Below are 24,143 nucleotides of genomic sequence, written 5' to 3'. Positions count from 1 at the left end.
CCACACTTGTGCCTTTTTGGTTCCAGTTTTCTTTTTTCCCCATGAACAGCAAAGGCAGCAAGGTAAATTATTGCCACGCAGGACTAAAGAGCAAAATAATCCATGTCTTGATCTGAAGCGTCACAAGAAACTAAGCACATACAAGCAACCATGAATCTCTGCTGCTACACTCTTCCCTGCTTTGCTGAGAAGACAGAGCAAAGGGAAGAGGGAAAAGAGAAATCAGCCATTCAGCCTTCAGCACGAATTAACGAAGGGCAGGGTCACAGAAACAGAATATCCCGAGTTGGAAGAGACCCAACAAGGAACATCGAAGTCCAACTCTCAGCCCCACACAGGACCACCCAAAAATCAGATCATATGCCTGAGAGCGTTGCCCAGATGCCTCCTGAACTCCAGCAGCTCGGTGCTACGGCCATTTCCTTGGAGAGCCTGTCCTGTGCCCACCAACAACTGGTGGGGAACCTTTTCCTGATATTCAACCTGACCTTCCTCATCACAGCTTCATGCCACTGGATAGAAAGGGAAAGCAAATTTGAAGAGATGCTTGATCTCTCAAGAGATGGGGAGTACCAAACCCTTCCTGAACTTGTTTCCACTCATTAAGCCCTAGCAGTTTGCTGGCTCACACCCACAAAGAAGTAGAAATTGCCACACAGTGCCTGAGAGTTACATGAGGCATATCCCAACTACACTGACAGGAAAACTGCAACCAGAATCAGGACTTTACCTCACCCTTCCAGTTCAGCCAGGTTAGAGGCGGCCCCCCAAACCCCAGAAAGCTCACTGTGCATTTCAGGCGGCTTTAACCAACAGCCCTGCAAACCTTCCTTGGCCACACGGCCAGGAACCGAGCCTGGGCCACCCCAGAAAGCTCTCAGGTCTCCGAGCACCTCGCCAGCACAGCCCAGGCCTCAGCAGCTAAAAACCACCTCTGATCCATCGGTACCACCTGGTATGAATTGTCCTTCAGCTGAGCTAGAAACACGAGTGATAAGCAATGCTTTCATACATACCTTGAGAAAATTTAATTTTTGAAAAATAAATATTTATGGGGAATTAAATGTCTCTATGAAATGAGAATGACATTTTCCCATTAATATTTCACTAACCATTTAATTGTGGGAGCATGTGGGTTTTCCCAAAGCAGAAGCGATGAGCTTGAAGCATCGCACATATCCCAGACCTCTGAGTACTGCTTAGTGCTGTGTCATCTCACGAACTAAGCCATTCTTCCTAGAAGATTTGGACAAAGATCAACCACAGAATTTCTGAATCCAAACGCATTCCTATCTGAGCCTCAATAGATACCCCAGGACAAACCATCCGTCCTGTAGGTGTTCATGCACCAAAACCCTCCAACACACGGCACAGGGGAGGGCTGGCTGCACGGACCCACTCACCACTTGGCCCAACTTTCTTCTAGGGGATTTCCTCCAGCTGCTCTCACCCCTTCTAGGCAAACATCCAGCTGCCTGAAGCCACTGGGAAGTGCATTGGTCCCCACACCAGCACCATGTGGGACTCCACATCCTGGCAGGCTGGCACAGCTCAGCAGACCCAAAAAGCACTTTATTTGCAGACTAAGAAGCCTGACATCAGAGCTGCCTCTTACCAGCAGCTCCCTGCCCAGCTGAACTTCTTGCCCTTTGCTTGCTGGCAAGGGCAGATGACTCAAACTTCTTAGTTGTAACTTCCCACCCAGTTAAAATACTTGGCAAGGACAAAAAAATGAAAATAAATTGAAGGGCATCCAACAAAGCTTAGGTCATAAAGAGGGAAGAGTTTTGCAGTGCTGTTCGTACCATGCCTGCTTTCAAGCAGTGTTTTGAGATTTTCTTGGGGAAAAAAAAAAAGAAAAAAGAAAAGGCTTTTCCATTAAAACTGCACATTCTAAGTTTGGAAATCACTTCACATAGCCAGCTGTAACAACACAGGACAAAAAGCAAAGCAGCCAATTGGTCAACTAAAGAAACTATCAAAGGACAGCAAATTAAGGATTCCTTATGAGCTTTAACAAAGAAATACTTTTCCAACAGAAAGAAAAGGATGGTGTTGTGGAAAGAGCTTTTAAAACGGAACACTTGTGTGCAATTTTGCAGATAGCATCTTACTCAGAGGGAGTGGGGTAGATTGATCTCTAAAGACTCTTAAAAGGTTTTGCAGTGGAAAAATAGTTGCAAGGCATACAGTCAGATAATTAACTGTGCAGCCCAGGCTGCCAGCTGCTCACTCAAATACTCCAGATGGCTCCTCCTCTAAAACATCATCATTTGATCTTGGTAATCAAATTATCTCCCACTCTTACAATCCTAAGTGAGGCAAGGCTCGTATAAAGAGATGATATATTTTATTCGACTGAAACGGCTTGCAAAAGCAATATAAATGAGCTTTCAAGGCACTCTGTCTCTCTTAATTGTATCAAAGCTCACCATCTCCAGCCCTTTAACACCTTTTCTTTTCCTGGCATAGGCTGCTGTTGCCACCACATCCAACCCAAAAGCACTGTTTGTGTTTGCACGCCAAACACCGAGGCACAGAAATCCACAACTTCCCAGTGGGAATTGGGACATGCCACTGGACAGCAGCACTGGGAGACTCAGTATCCTCAAGCACGTAGGCTGGATTCATTACACCAAAACGCAATCCAGCAGAGTTGCCCAAAGTGACTGCCTGTGTGCTTTTTGAGGCCTTGATACAGACCTTAGGATACAGCGTGCCAGAAACAGAAATCTTCCTTTCTTTTCACTCATTTCATTTGGAGCTCTTGTGAGGGCAGGCACATCTCTGGATGCATTTGAGTAGAAACTGATCATGGCTGGCAAGGTCCCATCCTGGGAAAATAGAACCCAACCAGTGCAGTGCCGATCTACAACTGAAAAGAAAAATTAAATGATACTAGAAATTTCCCAATGCTTTCAGAAAATGTTGAGCATGGACAGTTTAAAAAAAGCCAGCTGAAACATTCAAAGTCACAACTTCCCAAACCATGCACTCTTGCTACTATGAATACAGTTTTAAACTCCGGCAATATTTAAAATCAACCTCCCCCCATAAAGTTTGGTATCAATTTTGCCTCTCAAACCTGCTTACAAGAGACGGTGAAAATCAGCGCTACAGCTGATCAGAAGAAACCATTTATTATTGCAGTGGGTGGTTGGCATCTGAAATCTAAACCCCAATCGGATCATTTCGTGGTAGGATTATTCCCCACCGAAATTTTGCGCTAAACTTTATCACCCACTCAATTCCAGTTTTTCGTAACAGCTGCACTTTCATGTTACAGACTGGAGAGCAAAGAACAAAGCAGCTTGCTAAAGACCATGAATGGGGAAAAGGAGTTGGACCTGGGCTGGAAAACTATGGAGAAGGATAACAAGAATTATCCCAGAATGGATGAGCGTTTGTTTGAGCATTAAAAAAAACTAGAACCATGAGTTGATGGAAAGCCAATCCCCTTCATGAAAAACCATGAAGAACAGTAAAAAGCAAATGAAGAGGAAAGATCCTTCATAAATGTCTCAGAATACAAGAACTGGGGACTCTACAAATGAAATCAGGTGGTGTGGTTTGAAACAAACAGAAGGAAGCACTTTTTCACTCAGCACATAATTATATTGTAGCATTATTAGACACAGGATGTTGTAGAGGCTAGAAGTAAATAGATTTAGGGAAAAGAAAAAGAAAGAAAAAAAAAGAAAGCAGCACTTCTGTGAATTTGCCAAATTTATCAAGGGCTACTGAAGCTGATCCTCTCTTGGCAAGCTCAACAGGCTCTGGCTGGCAAGCTCTGAGCAGTATTCCAGAGGTGCAGGAGAGTGCCCTCCCAGACCTAACCACCACGCAGCGCTGTTAGATGGGGAGAGTGGGACACGGCCATCACCACGGCACAGGACAGCCACTGCTGGGTGCACTGGGGAGCCCCCTGGATTCACCGAGCTCAGATCCCTACGTCACAGCAAGACAGATGTCTTTGGACACAGACTGCTGGGCACTTGGATCTCATTCCGTGCTACCATAGCAAGTACCTTGGTGTCATCCTCATCAAAGCCACATCTAAAAAGCTGGAGCCTTTATACTCTGATTTCAAAGGATATCAACCTATTTCTTTGTTCACAGGACAGGACATAACCATGGCCTTCTTGAAACAGCAACTATCTCAGTGAGTTGTACAGAGCAAAAAAAAAAAAAAATGCATTTCAGGTCTCTGTCACGTCATCTTTGACATACCTCCTTTTATTAAGCAAGAAGTTTAAATGCAGGTGGCTGCCTTGTAGACAGCAATTTTATACTTACTTCAATTTTGTCATTGCTCAAGTGCATTTTGCACTAAAACCTGAGATTTATTTCCCTTTTCAGAGAGAAAGTTCTGTAGTTATTTTGCTTTATGCCTTCCTGTACTGTAGAAAAGAAGAGTAAAAGATTTTACCAACATCTGCTTTATAAGGGTGTGTAATTTATCTCCCTTGTGAATAAAGTAGTTACTGTGAAGCAATCCATTAAGTTTCCTCTAATTGCTATGCACGAGAAAAAAAAAAAAAAACTTCTATTATTTGAAAAACCATCTTGTGAAGAGTTACAAGTATATAATGAGGAAGCATTTCTTGATCACTCGGGGCGCTGCAAAAAGACAACATACATCCAGCTCACGTTGGACCAGAAATACTAGAGAACTTCCAAAAGACTCAGCGGCAGCTCATTTACAAATATACTATTTATAATGAATGCATTGATACAGAATGACTCTTATAAAAAAGCAAGGCAATCTTTTATATAGACATAACAATCAACATTACAATAATTCAGATTAAAAGTACATTTTTGTAGACTGTTTACACTCTTGTTTAGCTTTTTAACCACAAAGTTAGCGTGGTCTGGTATTTTTCCACAGTAAAAGTCCTGTGCAGTCCTGGTTAAGACCTAAACATCAGAATATTAAACATCGTTTTCTGACCTTCGCCAGCATAAAAACAAAAACCACTTGTAGATACTATCGGTTGTTTGTAATTGTCCTCACCGTGCCTTGAAGTTTGTGTTGTGCAAATTACTGCCAACTGCACATCTAATTAGAAGCTATTCCCAGCATGCCAATCGGATACAACTGAGGTGTGGTTTGACCATACGAAAGTTCTTAGTTGAATCCAGATATGAAGACTCTCCAGCTAAGTCTGTACTGATTCAGAAATTTAAATTCAAAACAAAACAAACAAAAAACGCTCTGATAAAGCTCTGTGACTTTTAAATAAAAGCTATTTTTCCAACTCCCAGGATCAGAGATGATACTTGAATTTCACGTGATACAATGGGTTTAAGTGCTAACCAGCCAGACAGTTTGAGTACTACTTTACTAAATCATGTACAAACACGACCTTCAAGAAGTCTGAACATGCACTTTCTCACACAACATTAGCAAAAGATGGACAAACTGCAGGGAAAACCTAAACCAAAAAGAGGCACTGAAGCAAATATTTTACAGCATAAATCTCTTTCCAAAAAGGGGCGTATGAATTTAGAAGCCTCCAATAGCATCTGACAAACTACAAAGTGCCAATCAGATAGCTCTGTGGCCCAGCTGTACACGCAGCCCTTCTGCTGCGTTTAGGCTAGAAAATCTGTTTAGGAAGTTGAATACGGGACAAGAAGAGACAGAACTGTAATGGTTTTATACTATCTAAACTTAAAACATTTTTGCAGGGAGTAACAGCTTTCTATGTAGCAAATTGAAATGCAACGCAACCAAAATGAGTCATAATGGCAATAAAACCTTCTCTTTCTTATTTAAGAAATCCCTAATCTGTTTTATGCCTGACCAAATTTCCGTAACACTGTGTAGTCTGTAGTACAGTAATTCAGCTTCTGCTATGTCAAGGCATGATTCAGGACAGTGTCTTTATAGAGCATATGTATATGCACATATTTTTATGTACATTGCAGGGAGACATTCAAAATAGATACAAAGGTCATTATTTTCACCCAAAGTAAAGATTGTCACGTTTTACCCCTGTGAATTATTTGGGAGATAACAGTAGGACAAGGCAGACAAAATATGAGTATTTGGGAATGACCTGTTTCTGCATTCTGCTTTGGAAGAAGCCCTAAAGAGTTCATTTCACCACTCTGTCAATGCTTTCACACAAACATAGATACATATAACACGTATGTGTGCATACATACACTTGCCAGGATGAAGTTATTTCCGTTCATATTTTAATTGATTAGGCCCAACAAAATATTGAAACACGTAGAAATAAACCAGCATGTGCCCAACGTCATCAGGCATTAAATGCCATTTAGAACCCACACCCATTAACAAGCCAGCATCCTGGCAAATGTAGAAGTCTGTTATGATCAAAACAGCTGGATCTGTAAGGCTCTATCAATAGATCTGGATATAAATCCACGTGTGCACATATGGAGATTTATATGTGCCTACTCCCAATCCATTCCATATGCTTAATATCTAAACTTTGGGATAATTTTAAAGAAACTTTCAAATTTTCCCTTCAGAATGCATAAAATTAAACTTCTAAAACAGGGATGATCTGGCGTTGCAACAACCATACTAATACAAAGAGTTTGAAAAAATATCCTGCTTTTAATATAGCAATGAATTAAAACATAGCTTTATTTATCCCTAAAAGTGTAATGAAAAGAATACTTTGTTTTTAAGCAAGTGTAACGAGCAAAATTTCGGTAGCCAACCCATCCACAAGAATTTATCTGAGAGAGGGTGAGCTGCAATCATACAGCCATGAACCATGTACCTTAACAAGGTGAATAACTGACGTATTTACAAACTAAGCAAATTTAATCCTGTCAGCTCTTGTAAAAATGAGACTGAGGAGCAGACAAGGAATGAGACCAAGACGCCTGAAAACACAAGGGGTCGCCACTTTTGTTTCAAAGAACCGTACTAATCAATCCATTTTCCCCCAGTGACCTGAGGGCACAAATGTGGGTTTAGCAGTCTATTCCAAAGTTAGATTACAGTCTTGAAATTATGCATCACAGCATCTTCATATTTTAACACCTTAATGCTGAGAACGATTAACTTCAGGCAGAACTGTAAGAAAATAGCCTTTTATAAACTAAATTCTAAACTGAAAAGCTACAGTAGATGTAAAAAAGAAACAAGGCGGGGAGGGGGGAAGAGGTGGGGGCAGAGTTATTGTGTGAGAAAGAAAAGAATATTACTTAGTAAAATCCAGTGACATCTACAATAGTTTTACAGCACGTTTAAGCCCTCTAAGGTTTTATATCTCCACCTGCCTTCCATTTAAAACTTACTCCTTGTTAATGAAAAGACATAAGACAAAGCAGAATGCAATGCTGGGAGAAAAAAAAGAAAAAAAAAAAGCAAAACTAGATCAAGGCAATACATGTAAGTAAGCATGCCTGAAAGCCAGAAATAACATTCCCCCCAGCTTTCTGCGCATGAAATAAATTTCTCATAGCATCAGCTGATTTGATTTTGTTCAAAAGATAAAGTCCTCTAAACCACACTACCCCAGCAGCAACTCCAGCAAGTATGAACTGGACAGCTCTTTAGTAAACGTGGAATGCAACCGCCTCGAGCTCCTGCCCTCCTGGAAAAGGGCAACTGGCCCTGCAAGTGCAGCAACAGCATACATTTCCCTGAAGCATCTTCTGCCTTGTGAGCAACCAAGGGAGTTGCAGTAAAACTGAATGTCTACTACTTACAGTGTTTCTCTCGAGCTATCGACAGCGATGCACAAATGAAAAAGGTGCCTCTTTTTTAACAGATCGGTTTAATACTGAAACAGATAGGATGAAGTTAAAAAAAAAAAAAAAAAAAAAAAAAAAAAAAAAAAAAAAAGAATAATCAAGGTACTGAACTGAATATTTTGAAGCAAGTGCCCCAGCTGTGGGGAAAAGTGCATTTAGTTCAGCAGCAAAACAGCACAGTGTGAAGATATTGTGCTTGGACACAGAAGTTCCATAATGGAAGGAGGTACAAGGCAAGTCAAGATATAAAACCGTAGTACATTGTTACCAACTTTAAAACTTACATATATTGCAGTGTTCAAAAGTAAGACACATTCATTTATTGTACAAGGACTATAAGGAATCCTTAAAATTGCCTGTTGTAGTTTATGACTCAACACTGTAATAAAAATGTACATATATATTATTTCCTTGCCACTTAACTGTACTGTTAGACCTCGTGGAGTCGTTACTTCACAAAAAAGAAAACCGCTTCTCACTCCGTGTTTTCACCAATCTGAAAAGGTTTACTTGTGCTAGAAAAGACCAATTGCAAAAGGCTCAGTTCAGATATGTTATGCCTGCAACTGATAACTCAGGGAAGCAAGACTTAAAAGAATTCAAGCTTGTTTTTTTCCTTTTTTTTTTTTTTCTTTTTCCTTTTCTTTCATTTTGACTGCATCCTTTTCACCTGCCAGTTGTTCTGATGAGTATGTGTCTTTAGAATACAAACCGGTTGATAAAAATTCATCAGCAGAGGCATATAAATTCTAGATATGATTGATTAAAACAGAGCAAATCAAAATAAAACAAAATCCAGTGATTTACTCTGACTGTAAACAATATAAAAACACCATTTGCTTCAAATCTCAAAATAAGTTAAAAGAAAATCCCAACCTCAGGACACGTGACCCTTACAGGTTTTGACACACACACAAAAAAAAAAAAAAAAAAAAAAAGAGGGATTAAACAGAAAAGTTCATTATATAAAGGTTATATGTTTCTCTTAACTGAAAGTAAATCTAAGCAAAACTATCTTTGTCCCTTAAATTTGAGTTCATTGGCAATTGCTTTAAATGAACTGGCATGTCCAGGTTACTCAACTTCCATCAAATTCAGCAAAGAAAACTTAGACAAGCATTTTTACAGATAAAAAAAAAAAAATCTAAATGGCTATGATTCCTCTATTAGCAGAAACACATAATGCAGTCTTAAATTTGCCGTTTTATATTATTTATATATTTATATATATATATAATATAATATAAACCACATATATTATATTATATATACATACGCAGACAATTAAAACATTAATGCAGTTTGTATTTTTGTACAGTGTATTGGACAATCCGATTAGCATCAGACCATGGCACGGTATGGTCCCTGCATCTTTAGGAACTGAATGATGAAAGAGGGTCCTCCTGCAACAATCTGAGGCGGAAGGTGGCTGAGTGGGCAGTTCTCAATACTCATTATTGACAGTTTGCTGCAAAGAGCCAGCTCAAAGGGAAGGCTGTGCAGGTTGGGGTTGTCATTCAAATACAGTTCTTCCAGATTCTCCAGTGTACCTGGTTAAAATAAAATAATACAGAGAAGTATGTTTTGGTTCACGCAGTTTTTAACTGTTAGAAGCTTTAAGTCCACTTGGAGACTCTTCACAATGTAAAATCTAGAGTCAGTTACTCATCTAAACTATTTTCAAGCCCAGCACGTTTTCTGTTCGCAAGCATTCGAACGAGAGCCACATCTGCTCTGGTTTTCCTGTGAAAAGGGCCATTACAATATCTCCTGTAGACAGCAATTGAAAATATGCCTAGTAACAGAGCAGATAGGGATTTTTACCTTAACTGTTCAGCCCAGCACTTTGCAGATGCAGGCAACGGTGAAGAGCTACCAAATTAGAAGGGTCTAGAAAACATTTATACTACTTGGTATCTATTATCACTAATAAATTATCTATATCATAGCTATCACTATTAGCATCTATCTAGTACATCACTATCACATATCTATTTATTAGAAGCTTAAGGCATAACTGTGATGTGCCACAGGAAGAAAGCAGGAGAGATCACAGCAATGGATTTACTAAATGCAACAAACCCATGTGTGAAATTCCTTCTTAATCCAAATTTTACATCTCTACTACAGATACTGTAATACAGACTAACCAGATGTTTGAACATGGAGTAAAGTTTCTAAAGATTTCAATTACCTCCACAGCAATCGATTATAAAAATAAACATACAACTCTGAAATACACTGCAAACATACAAGTTTGCACACACACAATCCTCCCCCATTTTACACCTATCACACCATAAATGTCTTCTATGCTCTGATAACCTATTTCATCTCCCATAAGAGAAAGAACAGAAGCAAGGGCTTGATGTCTGACTGAATAAAACAAACCCATTCCTCCCCCTCTTTCCTTATATCTCTTCATCCCTACTCTTACCTCCTCAAGACAAAAAAAGCAGTATGATGCTTTACAAACAGAATTGTGTGCAGAAAGACTATCAGCAGAAATGTTTGCTTCACTTGTCTACAACTTGCACAAGATTTTTTGTCTAAACCACAGATTTAGAATAGGGCTTGTACATTTTCTTGCTAACGCTGACTTCTTTCCAAGAATAAGAGTAGGCTTATGACGTGATCAATACTATGTAGAAAAATGGAATCTCACCATTCCAAGTTAGGTGTGTGTTTGGCAGCTCTTTGCAGAGCAGCTGAAAAAAGCTAGACCATTCATTTCAGTACAGTTCAGAGAGATAACGATCACACACTTATAGTGCTGTTTCAGTAGCACATATTTCATGTTGGGCTGTGTATATCTGGAAGTTTCACATGAATTTTGTGGTCTCTACTTTTGAGTACAATAGATGTCTATCTTCTCTGTCAGTAACTGCTTTGGTTCAGCCAAAAAACAAAAAGAAAAAAGAAAAAAAAAAAAAAAACTTACCAATTTCCTCAGGAAGGTGTGTGAGAAGATTCTCTCCAAGCCCAAGGTGAGTCAGATTGGTAAGGTGACCGATACCTCTGGGAAGGGTGGTCAACTGATTATTAGTCAGAACCAATTTCTAAGGGAAAAAAAACCCACATTTTTAAAAATTAACTCGTGTCTTCAAATAACAGCAAATAACAAGATATATAGCTTATAAAGTGATGAATTCTGAATTCTACCTTCCTGCATTTGAACCAAAAAAAAACTTCTGCTCTGCAACATCTCCAACCTTTACTAAACATAAAAATAAAATAGCGCACAGTAAAACATACGCCTCCTGTCTTAAATACGAAAGTTTCATGAACATGACTGAAACCACACAAGCTATTCCTGTGGTAGAAGTGTACTCATAGTATAACATGGTTAAGCTCTTGAAAATTTGTTCAAAATTAACGGATTAATCTGTGGAAAGAATTAGTGGGGACAGACTGCAGAGGAAGTCATACAAGATTCTTAACTCTTGGTTCTATATCCAGTCCCATATCATTTCCCTCATCAAACTAGCTGTAATTAAGTTAGTATGGAGTAAATTAAGGACATAAAATGTTAATCTCTGCCAATTATTGTTTCACCTGCAGATCCTTGAGGTAAGCTATTTCATTTGGCAAGGATTCCAGTTTGTTTTCCTCTAGGTCTAGCTCTCGGAGTTTCCGGAGATTTCCAATTCCATGGGGAAGTTTTTTTAGGAGATTATTTGACAATATAAGAACCTTAAAAAAGACACAGAATGTCAGCAATGCAACAAGTAAATAAGAAGTCAGGATGTGTAACGAGATAGGATCTTTTTGAATTTTCAAGTAGTGAAGTCCAAGACTAGCCTGCATTCAACTTACGGAAAAGATGTAAACACACACACACACACACACACACACACACACTTTTTAAATCTTACTGGTACAAATACATAATTCTGTTATATAATTTTTACAAATATTATGTTACATAATAATAATAAATGTAAGCCAAAAACAAAGCACATCTTATTTGTTCAGGGAAAGTAAAACTACTTTTTTTTGTACTTCCCCATCACCTTTGTTACCCTTTCTCACAGCTATTTCAAAGCCATATTTTACACAGCTTGTTGTGATTGCCAGGTCCTCTTTGAAAAGCAACATGCTTCCTTTTTTCCCTGCATCTCTTCGGGTTGGAATAGCAGCAAGTAAATGTATGGGTCAGAGCACCTGAGCAGCACGTTGCAAAGATATTCACTGGTCTGCTGCTACACACTCACTTTTCCCCAAAGTGTTATCTTCTTTTATTTCTCCTTTCTAAATTGGAAATCCTGCGTTCAGGAAATGTATTCTTATTTGCAATGTCAATTAACAGAGTTACTCATTAAGCCACAACTCATACTAGTATACTGTTTTTCAACAAAGAAGTCCAGTATCCTTAAGAAAAAAAAAAAAAAAAAAAAAAAAAAAAAATCAAGCTTCATAACTACACAGCAAGCAGAAATGCAATCAATCACTGTCTAAACAATAGTATTATCTAGTGATTTAACAAGGCACACCAAGACACCAGTGTGTGAAAGTGCACCAGTGCAGACACTCACCCTGGCTAAGCCAGCCAGGGTTACAGACTGAGGACCTAACTATTCCAGTTTTCACTAGCTTCATGGAGACTGGAAAAACTGAGGGCAGGAAAGAATAGAAAACAAGGCTAAAATGAAAGTGAAAATCAAAGTGAATAAAAATAAAAAATTCAGCATTAGCACGAGCAGTATTATGGTGGCTATATTCACAAGGCAGGAACAAAAAAATATTACCTATGTGCAGCACAGCTAACTTAGCACAGCTGTGGGAACCTCAACTTTAGAGTAAACATTGCCAAAATAGCTTTTTGTATTTGATTCCTTAATTACAGAGAAAGTTAGCAGTAATGGCTTTGCGGACAGCCCAGCTCTCCAGCTTCAGCAGCCAGCAGAGCACTTGCAAATCCAGCTGTCAGGTGTTAACACCTTCCCCATCAGCCAGAGCCTTAAAGAAAGCTGAACTGCTTAATAGCTACTGCTCTGCCATATCCTTTTGCCACAGCTCTAGGAATTATTAATCACCCAGAGCAGCCATCGCACTGGAAACCATCGATTTCAAACATGATATTTGCTGCTGTCCTTTAACAGACTTTTTCCAGTGACTCACAGAGGCTGTGAAGTCCCCTAATGACATGTCAGAGCTACCCGAACAAGGACCTCTGTCCTTACATCCCTCCAAGATGATTATGTTTGACTGTCTCTGCTGATGTTACCTTGGGAAACAGGACTAAGAGACAAGACAGGTCTAGTTCATGACTTCCAAGTATAGAGCTCTTCTCCCTTCAGGGTTGAGATTTCCCACTCGGCTGCTTACAGGGTTCACAGTGCAGCCATCTCTGACTGCAGACCATTTCATTACGTTTTTCTGACCCCACTGTTTCCATGCTGATGTCCCCAGGAATCAAACCCAGCTCAGTGCCATTTCATTTCCAGCACTTTTCTGTTGAAAATATTTTCCTTTCCACACAGTTGAAAATATGTCCACACTTAACCCTTTGTGCACAGACATTCACCTAGAGCCTGAAGAAGAACATTCAAAAAGCCATTCACAACAACCACAGATAGATTAAAAACATCTATTCAAATAGCAGTTGTTCATATTCTGTTCATATATGTTCTCACCTCAAGAGAAACAAGCCCAGACACATCCTCAGGGATCTTTGTGAGTTGGTTAGTAGCTAAGTTCAGTTCTACCATACTAGTCCAAGTCCCAAAGTCCAAGGGGAGAGAGGTCAGCTGATTGTCCTGAGATTTAACATAGCAAACAATTAGGGTCTGCATTTGCAAGAGACCAACAAGGCATTTGAGTGATTAAACTTCAAAACAAAATAGCAGCTAATTACATTAGAATAAAATGGTGACAATTGGTCAAATATCTTTTAGTTCCTCAGAATGTAATAAGCAGTCCGAATTTACAGTTGCAGAATTGATTTTGTGTTATCAACAAGAACTGAAATGGAAAACTTAGAAGTACATAATTCAAAACATTTCATGCTCCAGCAGTTAAAACATTTTTCATTTTGTTACAGAATACAATGGAGAGAAGAAAGAACAGCAAATTCACCATAATGTACAAAACTGTTATCAGCAATGCTGAAATACAAAGAATACACAGAGCTCACTAGGAAAAAAAAAAAAAATCCTCCTCTTTCAATCTGTTTAAAAAATAAGAAGTCGATAAACAACATAAGCAAAGGCATTACTCAAGGCTCTGACTTGGCTGAGCTGGGACACAAGGAGCAGCCAGCAATGCTTCACAGCTCAGTCTGGAAACAGTAGATATGTGGGGCTTAGGAGAGTAAAGAGAGAGGGGAGTAAAGAAAGAAAAAACACAAGGGAAATACACCTTAATGACTCAGAATAAAAGCATCTTAAACTAAACATCCTTGTGGTCAAAATGCCGCTATATTTGATCTAGATCAGACACCATGAAGTAATATCTGTATGCATGTAGATATGTATGTCATACAAAGTACTGGTAAATGTGAAATTACAGATGGCTAAATGATTTTTAAAAATGGTAATAAGGCAAATTGAGAATCCACGTGTGCCAAAAAATACTAAAAAAAGAGTTGCTGAGCATAACTACTGCTCAAACATACTTTTTTTAATAACTTGTTTTAAAAACTTAAAACAAGCCCATTCATTGAAAGATGTCACCTCTTTTCCCAGGTTCTCATCACTCTGTGTACAGAGCACACACATAAAGGTCCTCTTTCCTATGTGCTTTACAGCCACTGCCAAAATCCTCCAAACTTAGACTTTGAAATAAAATATTCCAAAGATACTTTACATCATTTTGTTTTTAGCCTAAACTGAAACAGCGCAGAGGAGCAGGAAAGAAACGTGTTACTCTGCATGCTCATGCCCTATTTGAACACTAGAGAACTTTGCAGCTCACTTCGTTGCTGTTCATATTCCTGCAAACACAACCGTGTAAGGAACAAAAATGAAGACAGAAATCAATAACAGTGTGACAGTACATTTTTTAAACTAATCCAGAATTGCTTCTGTATCTAAGGGCAGCAGTGTCTACTCAATCATGATAAATTCATTCCTTAAATCATTACGCTTGCCAGAATTAATGGAATAGGAAACAGTGCTCCTCATTGATTTTTACAAACTGTAGCATGTTTCTGTGCCTCACCTTCATGTTCAGCTTACTTAATACTTTAGCTCTAGAGAAAATTCCAAAGGGGATTTTATTGATGCGGTTGTGCTCCATGTTGAGAGAGTAGATTGTGGAGAACTGGGACGGGCCACCCACAGGATAGGACTGGAAGCAGTTCCTGGCCAGCGTTAAACTAGTCAGCTTGACAAGGCTGGATAAAAGACCCTGTAGAGAGAAGAAAACCACCCAGGAACTTAGGACAGATTTATTTGAATACATCTCTTTTTCCTCATGGGTCTAATTAGAAATGCTATCCCCCAAGTCTCAATGAGCATTGCAACACCCAAACCACTGTTAAATCTGATAAAACTTCCAAGAGCAGCAAACTCCCCTTGCAGTTGTCAGCCCTCACCTTGTTTCCTCAGGTCTGCTTATATACTTCCAGATATAAGAAAAGCAAACATTTTGCACCTGAAAGCTCAGGAGGTTTTGTAACTTTCTTATCCTCCAAATGGAATTTTTTAATAACACATTGCTACCTCTTGGGCAACTCTGGCAGCAGTGTGCCCATTCTCATATTCAGGCTCTGAAAGAACATGGCCTGCACTGCTGAGCTAAGCTTCCCTTAACCTTGCTCACAAATGACAGCAAGGCCCAAAGAACCACCAGACCCAAGCACGATTTCTCGAAGGTGTATTTGATATTTCAAATTCCAATCTTTGTAATTTAATAACAACTCAAGCTGTGAATGCATCTGGTAGAGGTTTCTTTTTAGGCTACAACATTTTCAGATAGCTGGACAGTCTAGAGAAGAACGCAGAAGCTTTTGGAAATTCCCTTTTTTTTTTTTTTCTTTCCTGTTTCCAAAATACCCCTAAATAGTTATTGCTCCACCTGTCTTGTCTTCAAAAACAAAAAAGCAAAACCCCAGAGCCAATCAGGATAGCAATGGTTGCCCACTGAGTCGACTGGCTCTTTGTGCCCCTTTCATAATCCAAGCAGACTCTGAAATTTCAGCAGCAAGGATCACAGAGTTTATGTTAGATACGTGCCAAGCACGCTGCTGGAACCATAGGGATGAATAATGAGAGCTAAATTACTGCTGAAGTGTCACCTTGGCTTATTACTATGCCAATTTGAATTCAGCTCCATTTGCTTAAGTATTACAGAAATTGGAGATTTATGCATGGCATTACATACCATAAATAATGCAACATCTGCAATCAGGAAAGAGCGCTAACAGGATAATGATTCCAACTCTATTTCCAATATCAGTATTTCTGAACTGCTCTACGTGCACTGTAAGAACTTTAAGAATACGGTTTTGTTGCTTTGATCAGAGAAGATTGGGTAATTTTTCTGTTCTAAGTTTATTAACATTACTGTTAGTAAAACGGGATTTAATAGGAATTTTCTACATGTCATGGCTAAAACATTTTAGCACTGAAATATAATTCTGGGGGCATCTCAGTAAGTGTCAATGAAGCAATTCTGCCCCAAAGACAAAATAAAGGATTGTTAAATCAGTATTAGTCATTAAAATCTAATCATTAACTAGTACAATCTTTGATTAGGAAATACTCCTTCTAGCTGTACTTTCTTTAATTAACTGATATTCTTTGTCCTCGGATTAAGCAGTCCCTGAGCTCTGTCACAAAAATACTTTAAGGCTTCAGATGGACCTTGGCATTTCCAGAAGCCATTTTTTAGAGCCTGCATCCATGCAAAAAATATTAGAAATATGTTAGCTAACACACTCTACCAGCCTAGATTAATTAACCACATTTGAAGGAAAGTAAGAGAGCTTTGGCAGTGCAAAAAGACAATGCTCTTATGTCTATGAAATCTGTAGCAGTGCTGCCTTCTCCCAATCCATCCTTTTAAAATAAAATATTTGTTAGGCGTTGTGTCAGCAACCTCAGTTATGTTTGGAAATTCCAAAGTTTCTTTTACAAACGCAGTTCTTTATATTATAGCAAGGAATGTTTTATTTTAAACAGATTACAGTATGAATTATACACTTCTGCAAGTTAGCAGCTTAAATGTTAAGATATTGTTGGCAAATATGTGAAGAAGGCAGCATAGTCTCTAGAAGTTTTGTATTAGGATTGAACACATTTCAAAGCAAGTAATCACTCCCACATTATCCTTCTGTGATTACACTGTAGTTGCTTTTATAGTATGTATGGGTGGGATGGGCTAGCTTAGCTCTTATATTGAAAGCAGCCTGGTGGCTCTCACTTATTTGCATTTTCCTAAATGACAGTTATATCCAAACACTTATTAAATTCTCTGTTTCTTAGGGCTGCATTTCAGGGAATTCCTGAGGAATAAAGAGGAACAAAGATGCACTCTCCACCTCAGAGTAAATGTGCTGCCTGAACAGACAGAAAATGTGGCTCCACAACTTCTAAATCTACAGTCCTTTTCTTTGCTCATGCACTAAAGCAAGAGAACAGGTAAAACAATCAAGGACAGCAGTCATAGAAAGAAAAGCACAAAAACTGATTCCCTTCCCCTTTCTCCTGAGATTTTTGCAGTCACTGCAAACTGTAAGAAAAAAAAAAAAAACTGTACAATTTTTTTTTATTTTTCATAGCTCAATAAATGAGCATCATTGAGTTGCTGGATGATATCAGATGCATGCCAACAGCATACTCTTTTTCCAGGTTAAAATGAGAATGCTAAGGCAAAGTATCCTTAGCAGGCTTTATCCATTCTTTCAAAGATCATTCCTGACTTAACTAAATGCTGACAGAGATATCCCTTTTACTTTTCCCTATTCTACATCTTCCCCACCTCCATGAAACACTTTGTATCCATGACAGGGAGCTGGGCTTTTTATTTAAGGTTTCCTGAAGAGACTCAGGACAGCAAATACAATCACACGTGCTAATAGTCCCACTTCTGACAGAAGTCGTGTAACATACATTCTTCCACACAAGTTAGATATATCTAACGTGTACAGAATTGTTATTTTTCATGTTACACGTGTAGATTTAGGTGGAAGTTTTTCCACACAGAGGGTGGTGAAGCACTGGAACAGGCTGCCCAAGGAAGTTGTGGATGCCTCATCCCTGGCTGCATTCAAGGCCAGGTTGGATGTGGCTCTGGGCAGCCCGGTCTGGTGGTTGGAGACCCTACTCAGGGCAAGGGGGTAGAAATTAGATCATCGTTATGGTCCTTTTCAACCCAGGCCATTCCATGATTCTATGATTAGAACAAATGGCATTCCTCAGAATTGCAAGGCAAGATGAAATTATTTTATACATTCCAATGCCTCTAAAAACTGAGACCCCTTCCAATACATTCTCTCCAAATCCACTCCATCTCTCACCTCTGGTAAAGTAGAAATATTGTTGTTCTCCAGGTTCAGTTCATCAAGTTCACTGCATTTTGCTAAAGACTTCGGAATTGCTGACAGCCTATTGTACCTCAGGCCAAGACGACTTAAACTGGATAGATTTCCTACAGGGAGGAAGCAGTGATTAATACATTAATACATCACACCGAGGAACAGAACAAGGTTTGATTTCTGATTCTTCTGCTGTCTCACACTCTACACTTCACAGCTTTCAAAGGGTGAAATGGGGCTATCATTCCCAAACAGGGTGCTCATAGTTTGCAGTGCTTTCCAATGCTAAGATCAACTATGCAGTAGAAGTACATTGTTCATACCACGTATTCTTAACTTGCACGTGATCTGGTAAGCAAGGAATGCCTACATCATCTTGAAGAAGTATTCTCTTCTGATCTTTTCACCAGCAAAGAACTCCAAATGTTTTCCAGTTACCCTAAAATATCTTTACCATCCTCCAGAAGCAACAGTCTTTAAAAAGTGATAGGAAAAAAAATTCTTCCAAGTTTTTCAAATCATTTAAGGAAAAGTCTGGAGGATGTCCTCGGAAATATGGACAATAAGACGTTTTTTAAAATATATTTTTTGAATATTGCCAGGCCAACAGTTCCAGTTGACATATATGTGATTTAAAAAAAAATAAAATCTAAAGCAGCTTTCAACTTAAGGATGTCTTCAGCCTTTCTAGCACTGGAGCATTTGGTACTCTCCTGCAGGTAAGAAGGTATTGAATTTCACTGAAATGTCAACTAGTACACAGTATAAAGAACAATGCAAAGTCTTCTGACTCAGTCATATATTAAAAAGCATTTGTGCACAAGTGCACATTTGAATAGCAGAAGGTTCTAAAGAAATCCACATAATCAATCCGTGCAAAACATTCCCTGTTTTATACTTTTACAGCCACTCACAGAACAACGTATTTCTTCCACAGACTAAAATACCAGAAAGATAATAGTAGGAAAGAAACAGAAGGTTTAACTGCAGCAAGAATAATCAGAAGGTTTTTTGTAAAAATATGAAGGGAGCTTTATATGTATAGTCTAAGTAGTTATGCATTAACTGAAGGATAAATGAACATCTATACATGCGTACTTGTACAGAGGTTATTGGAACACAGCAAAGAAACAAATGCAGCATATGAAACTTGGAAGCAGCATATTAAACTAACTATATGGGAAATAGAGAATGAAAAGTAATACAAATGATGCAATGAGGTCCACTAGACAAGGGAAGAATCTCACCAAAGGAACTGGCAAAATATCTTTCCTGGACATCTCCGGATTGGTCAAACTATACTGTAAAAATGACCCTGCATCACTGAGCAGCTAGACTGGTTGCATACCTAATTAGAACTGAACTTTGGGAATGTTTGATGGTTTCAGAGCCACTAAAATGGAGATTCACAAGAACAGTGGAAAGGAAAAAAAAAAAAACCCTCCAGGTCTTACAAATCAAGAGAGAAGAGAAGTTGTCAGTACATATCTGATAGCAAGCTAACAAGCTTAGCAACTAATTTCACTTGGTATTGTCAATAATGAAACCAAAACTCAAACAGGTACCACATGAGCTGCTTACCCAGTTCTATCTCCCACTGGGATTTTTGTTTTTAAGTGCTTTCTTTCCGAGCAAGTACGTAATTTGCTTTTGCAGAAGCAGCAAATTGTTCCCTTAATCAAAAAAGGCATTTAAACTCTAAGGCTATCAATATTGCTCTCCAGTACACAAATATTCATCTTCTGATGTTAAATCCTAGAGTACATACACGTACAAGAGTAATTAAGAGCTGCTTTGATCCTATAATTCACCAATATCGATATTCGTATGTGAAGTGGGATATTTCATGCCATATTCAGTACAACCTGTTTGCATAGGAACCTGTCCTCACCTCAAAAGATTCACATTCTATTGTAAGGAATGGAGAGCACGAGGATTCACTGATCTACGGATGAACAAAGCATACCCTGATTGCCCTTTTCTGAATTAGCTTCTAACAAACACTTCTCTTAGTAAACGTGACAAGCTTTACATAAATAAGGTAACAATTCATTCTTTTTCAGCACGTAAAGCTTGAGCTAGGCTCCAGTATTGATTTCTCAGGCTCCCCCCAAGAGTACAAGCAGGGCACATGGCTCTAGCAGCCAGCATGCTGCCAACTGTTGCTTAGCAATACGACGTCGCTGTGCTGACTCCAGATTGCGAGCACAGGTTGCATGGCTACAGCTCTGCTCTGTTCCTACAGCAATGTGGCATTTCAGAAAAATGCAACGAGGCAGCCATCGTGGAGTCAGATCCTTCACTCCTCACTGGGAACGTACCACAGTGAGCAATCCTTTCATTTCCAGGCATTCACTTTTGCCGCCCAAAATTGCACTGTTGCTAGAAGGGGCCCCAGAGGAGCTGAAGAATGCTGCCACATCCCTCAGCCAGCCATGCAGTCATCTCATTGCCCCCTCTGCCTTCTCCAGTTTGGTTAACTGATGCCTTTTTTGGAGCCACATGAAGCTCTCCACTGACATGCAGTCAGGCTGCATACTCTGCAGGGTTGGTAACAGCTGATCACGATCCGTTCAGTCAGTTACATGATGAGGATCTTCTGCAGTTGCGTTTCTGCTGCTGAAATCATACCTCAGTGGTTGCTCTTCAGCAAGGTGGCAGGCAGGGTGACTCAGAAGAAGCAGAACTAGATGTTTGCAAATGTGACAGTCAGATAACCACAATTTTTTTCAGCTACTGGCAGAAAAAAAATGCAAGTAAAAGCTCTTCCAATTTGTTTTCTTAGGAAGCGCACATAGAAAAAAGCTCTTGTAAATTGAATTGCCCGATGAAAAGATACTTCTAAAGTATCACACTATAGGTATAGGGTTAGACTAACTAAACCCTAAAATCAAGCCAGGCATAAGCAAGTATGAACAGCTGCCCCTGGGAGTCCCATTTCACATCAGCACTTCTGCAGCAGCTCTGTTGGACTTTATCACAATTAAGGCACACAACACCCAGCAGCACATCTCCTGGCCTCTCAGTGCTCAGCTCCATCATTTCCTCAGAGAGAAGACTAAATTGAAGCAGAACACCATGCTTATCCACATATTTTTGGAAAGACCACATGAAGCAGTTTTCTAATTAGGAGCAGCACATCTCTTTCTTGAATATTTCAGAATCAAGAGAAACGGGCTGTGATGGATCAAATAAGATAAAGAAATCCAAATTCCTATTCCAAAGTCCTACTACCACCTTTAAAGGAGTTGAAACATGCTCTCTTATTTGAAATTCATCATTCTTCTCTTCCTCCCTTAGTTAAAATAATTCTTCAGATCCCCTGTCCTCAGATAAAGGGTCACTACTTAGCACAAAATACTACTGCATCATTACTAAAAGATGGAGCCATTACTCTGATTTATGCTACTTAGCTTGCATCAAGCTAACTTGCTAGCCCAAACATACAGATCAATTTAAAATCTGTTCAATAGAAGAAAAAAGGAAAAAAAAGCATTTTGCAGGTAACATTAACACACAAATTGGACTGACAAGAGCTTGCACCTTAAAAACCCTTAAGACTATGATAAAAGGCATACAAAAAGTTCTTCATGGAGCAGATATTCTCAAGAACATACTACAAACATGACATTAGTAAGTACTTTTCTAATCTGATACATATTCTTGGATTTTTATTTGACTAAACCCCACAAACAGCAGGTAGCCACCTGAGAAACAGCCACCTTGCTATTACTATCTATCATTTCATAGAGCTCAGTTCACTTGATTCCCTGAGGAGTTTTTCTTCTCAGGAAAATGAATTCTTTTGCATACAAAAGGTACCAGATGTCGTTGATTAACTTTAAAACACATTGAATTAATTTTGCATAAAGTAACTACAATGACAGTACAGAAGAAAAAGCCACAAGAGGTTCAGTGAGCACGTTAGAAATTACTATAATAACCAAAGCAGGTGGGAACAAGGGCCATAGAAGAACTGAAAACTTCACAGGAGAGATTGGGAAAGCTAGAGTTGGCCAAATGAAGACAGATTAAACACAGCGTTCAAATGTTTCAGCAGTGCTTGGAACCTAAAATAGCCGCAAGGCAGGCTGGAAGATGCCTGTGTCACACTCTGCACTTATCATTATTAGTTTTCCCAGATGTCAGCCATACTCCACGACAACTGTTGAACAGTTTCACAGATTTTTAGGTGAAAGGAGCTGTCGACATGTTTAATCTAATTTCTTGTCAGAAAGCAAAACATTTCTCCTGATAGCTACAGAGTAAAACGAAAGGCTTCAGCTAAAACATTTCAATCTCCACTTGTACTCCGTAAGCAAAGGCCACGCCACTCGATGTCCAGCACTGCTCCAGCAAGAAGCTGGGCAGGCAAGATGCCCTGGATGTGAGCTCAGTAAGCTCTCTGCAGAGGAACGCAGAACACAATCCCACTGTTGTTCTCATCTGATCTGTGGGCGACTCCTCCCTAAACCAAAGCCCATGGACTTGTATGAATGTAAGCGCACTTTACCCAAGAAAGGTCAAATGCTTTCTATAACCTGCAGGGTTGGAACGTCCCTCACGTTTAAGATACCTTCTGCCTAATTACTGATGCTTTAGGAAAACTGCAGATGGGGAACAAAGATGATTTAAGGAGTGGGGACGTTAGGGTAGCAGTAGTGGAGAAGAAAAGAGAATCCTTCCTAACCACTGCTACCAACTGTCAAAGCCAAAGCAAGAAATATAGTTGTATTTTTCAAAATGCAAAGGTACAGTGAGCTTAAGACCACTGAGCAACACACAGTTTGACTTACAGACTCTGGATTTTACTGGCTTGATAGCAACACAATGTATTGTTATTTTTCTTTCTGGCCACCAATGCCTCCTGATGCACGAGGACAGTGTAGGAGGCAGATTCGGGCTTCCAAGTTACAAAGTCGACAAGCTCCACTGTTTCTTGCTCTGTTCAAACCAAAGCTTATTATCCTATTTACAGGAAGCCTAGAAATTCTCTAAAAAGACACCCACCTATTAAAAAACTATCTAACATCACTTTAAAATGCATCTCTACCATCCTTATTGAGTTAAATGCCACTTGGAGAGAGCAAAGAGATTCCTGCCTATTTTCAATCTGACAGCATCAACCAAAGACAAGTCTCCTCATTATTTCAGAAGTAAGACAAAAGCATGATCACATCACCAGATGTTTTTAAACTGTGATTCAATACCCTCATCACTGCAAACTGCTTGTTTGATGCTGGCAAGAACCAAGTGACAAAGGCTGAAGTACTGACATGTACCACACACAGCACCAGTATAAGGCAGAAGAGCACAAATTTATTGATGTGTTTCTGAAAATTCAGCTTTCTTAGCACGTGTTCAAAATGCACTTAGCTAATAGACCTGCTTGTCTCTGTTCTGATGCATTCCTTTGAAGCACTATTCCCTCACGGCTGCTTCTTACATGTAAGATTATGGGCTTTTTTTTTTCCCCCACAGTATACAAATCACTCTGAAATGCTGAGCTGCAGTTATAACCCATCTCTGCATACTGGTTTTTGCATCTAGCTGCTGTGTGATGGCACACACAGTCACTACACTACGCAGTCCCATCCTAGTCCTAACAGAAAATACACTGACTAAAATACAATACAAGAAACATTTTCATAACTATAGATCAAATCTATAATCTCAGAATTAATAAGCCAAAAGAAGCAAGTTTTTAAAAAAACAAAAAAAAACAAAAAAACCAAACAGAATAGTATGTGTGTATTCAACTGTATCTTTGTATCTTATCTCTAATTTCACAAAAAATGTAAATCCACAAGAACAATTTATACCCAGATCACAAATATCTTCTCTCTTAGAAAGAAATACCCAACAGCCAACGCCAACAGAAGCAGCTGAGGAAAGGGAAAGCACCTCCTGACAGCGC

The 24,143-nt window shown here is 39.2% G+C and overlaps 1 protein-coding gene across 2 annotated transcripts in view; it reads right to left on the bottom strand.

The window, feature by feature from the left end:
• Positions 1 to 9,049: 9,049 nt before the first annotated feature.
• SHOC2 (SHOC2 leucine rich repeat scaffold protein) overlaps positions 9,050 to 24,143 on the bottom strand; it is a gene marked incomplete at its 5' end in the record, with an annotated part of 32,175 nt that continues 17,081 nt past the window's right edge. For both annotated transcript variants that reach the window (XM_079536381.1, XM_079536382.1), the window contains 6 exons: positions 9,050 to 9,296; positions 10,688 to 10,805; positions 11,302 to 11,439; positions 13,383 to 13,505; positions 14,908 to 15,096; positions 18,209 to 18,339. In XM_079536381.1, coding sequence (XP_079392507.1) covers positions 9,088 to 9,296; positions 10,688 to 10,805; positions 11,302 to 11,439; positions 13,383 to 13,505; positions 14,908 to 15,096; positions 18,209 to 18,339 — 908 coding nt within the window. In that variant the 3' untranslated portion in view covers positions 9,050 to 9,087. The remainder of the gene's footprint in view (positions 9,297 to 10,687; positions 10,806 to 11,301; positions 11,440 to 13,382; positions 13,506 to 14,907; positions 15,097 to 18,208; positions 18,340 to 24,143) is intronic.

This window comes from Tetrao urogallus (genome assembly GCF_951394365.1).
Source record: "Tetrao urogallus genome assembly, chromosome: 5".
NCBI lineage: Eukaryota > Metazoa > Chordata > Aves > Galliformes > Phasianidae > Tetrao > Tetrao urogallus.
This window is presented reverse-complemented; position numbering and strand designations above follow the sequence as displayed.